At 41.3% G+C, this 2,504-nt stretch overlaps 1 protein-coding gene across 1 annotated transcript; it reads right to left on the bottom strand.

Annotated features, from left to right (window-relative positions):
• Positions 1 to 1,108: 1,108 nt before the first annotated feature.
• LOC102667538 (uncharacterized) lies at positions 1,109 to 2,044 on the bottom strand. Its single transcript, XM_006585787.3, has one exon. It carries the CDS (start codon positions 2,042 to 2,044, stop codon positions 1,109 to 1,111), a length of 936 nt encoding a protein of 311 aa, XP_006585850.1.
• Positions 2,045 to 2,504: the final 460 nt, after the last annotated feature.

The raw sequence follows: 2,504 nt of genomic DNA, 5'->3' as shown, positions 1-2,504 counted from the left end.
CCAATTGTGTATAGATAAAATGTGCGTTTACTCCCCCTATATTTCGGAATTTATGATCACTTTTATCACTTGATTTCTAAGCTCTTTGATCATCATCAAAACACCAAAGATCTTCTACATGTTGGAGAACTTTCATGAGTTGTACATTATAGAAATGAGATCCTCCATCACTTATCAACACCCTTGGTTTGCCAAACCTGGAAAAGATGTTTTTCTTTAGGAAGCGAATAACGGTCTTTGCATCTGCATGTTAAGCAGCTATTGCTTCCACCCATTTGGTTACATAGTCCACAGCCAATAGAATATATTAATTTGAGTAAGATGATGGCAATGGATTAATGAAATCTATCCTTCAACAGTCAAAAGCTTCAACCTCTAGAACGTTCTGCATTGACATTCCATTCCTTTTGGAGATTCCACCTGTTCTTTGACAATTATCACACCTCTAAACATAATCATAAGCATCCTTGAACAATGTAGGCCAATAGAAACCAGATTGGAGGACCTTGGCGGCAATCCTTTCTCCATTGTAATGGCCTCCATATGATGAACTATGACAATGCCATAATATGCTTTTTGCCTCCTCCTGAGTTACAAAGCTCCTCGGGAGATTATCTGCTCCAACCTTAAAAAGATAAAGATCATCCCACACAAAGTATTTGAAGTTCTTGAGAAACTTCTTTTTCTACTGTCAACGAAACTCTTCCTGAATTCTAGGACCTTGTGTGGTCACCTCATCAATGGTGAGTTTCACTTCCTTTTTTATGTCTTTTCTTATTTTATTAACAATACATAAATAATTATATTGTTCATTCTTGCACTACATTAGAATTAAATCTTTGAAAAACCAGCTAAGAAACTTTCATTATAAGGAAGCAATCAATAATTTCCTATAAGAAAGATCGCTTATTTCCTACCACACGCATATGATATGTACACGTAATGAAAGAACTAATTTATGAGTATACAATTTATAAACTTTAAATTGAATAATAATACAAATAAACAATTTCTCTTAAGAAAATCTCGGATGGTAGCGCCTTTTTTTTTTCTATTTTTTATTATTATTATTATATTTCCAGCACCGAAAAGGAACTGCCATTATTATTCAAGTTGGTTGTTGCAACATTGATTGCTGTTCGCCAAAAGACTCGTCCGAAACAACAATAGCGTCCGCATCCCACCAAGTATCCGCGTCAGATTCCGTTACGTTCCCTAACGGCGTGCTGACCTTTCTCATGTCCCCGACCGTCACGCTGTAACGCCCGTCATCTCTGACGTAAACCTTCTGTACGCCGCCAGATTCCACGTGCAGGGTCTTTCCCACGGTGGGCCCCCACTCCGCCACCACCGTCGGCTTCCGCCGCCGCAGGCGCGTGTCCCAAATCTCCAGCGCCAGATTCCCGTACGCGCCTTCCCCCGCCGAGACAACCACCGCGGGAGATGCCGTGGAGCTCGTCGGCGCCTGCAACGGCTTCGCGCTACTCACTTCGTAACCATCGTAATCATCGAAATCCAACCCCAGCCCGAAGCCTATGCTGTCCCAGAGCTTGACCACGCTCTTGCTGTTGGCGAGTTCCGAGAGCGAAAAAATATCCCCGATGCTACGACATCGTTTGTGCGTGCCGTTTTGAGTCTGAAACTCGTCGTCTAGGTTATCGGTTCCTCTGATTCGGAAATAGTCTTCCAAACGGATGAAGCTGGAAGACGCGGAGGGCTCGTCTTCGGGCTCGGAAGAGGAGTAGGTTAGGTCGTCGTCCTCGTCGTTTTGGAAGTCGTCTTCGTCGTCAGAGGAGGTGTAAAAATCGTCGTCGTTAAGGTTTAGGGATGGGAGAGAAGGGGCTTTGGCGCGGAAGTGGATGATGAAGATGGTGACTCTGTTGATTATGCTGCCGAAGGTGGCGACAAGGGCGAGAATGACTGCGCCCCATTTGCAGAAATTGTAAGCGAGGGAGGTTGTGATCTGAGAAGGGAAAGATGGGTTCTGCAGAGAGTTCAGACCCACTTGGAGATCGTTGATCCTGTCGATCAATGGAACTTGCATCTTTGCGTTTGGGGGAAGAGAGAAAGTTTGAGGGGGCAAGGGGAGTGATTTATAGGGAAAACAGAAGGTAATGAGTTTTGTTTTGCTGAATACAGACGGAAAATGAGTTGTGAGCTGCTGAGTTTAAGTAAAGAGGGTTTTTCTATTCTAAAATTGGTTGTAAAAACAACCATATAAATTTCCACAAATTTATAAAATAATAAATATATTAAATCATAATATTTAATTAATTATTCTGCGTTTTATTTTTAATTTAATGTTTTCTATAAAGAATTAAGAGAATTTTTAAAAAATATTATAAAAAGTGCAACGAAGATTATATTTCCAGCTTTGCTAAAAATAAAAATAATATGGTTGGAGAGAATAATTGGGCCACGTAAGAAAAAAGAAAACGGGGTTTTTGGAGCAAGAAAAAATTGGAATGGCTGAGTCACCTGCCCAAAACACGAAAGGTGGGTCC

The sequence above is a fragment of the Glycine max genome, chromosome 8 (genome assembly GCF_000004515.6).
Source record: "Glycine max cultivar Williams 82 chromosome 8, Glycine_max_v4.0, whole genome shotgun sequence".
Lineage (NCBI taxonomy): Eukaryota > Viridiplantae > Streptophyta > Magnoliopsida > Fabales > Fabaceae > Glycine > Glycine max.
Note: the sequence above shows the minus strand (reverse complement) of the source record. Positions and strands in the feature narration are given on the sequence as shown.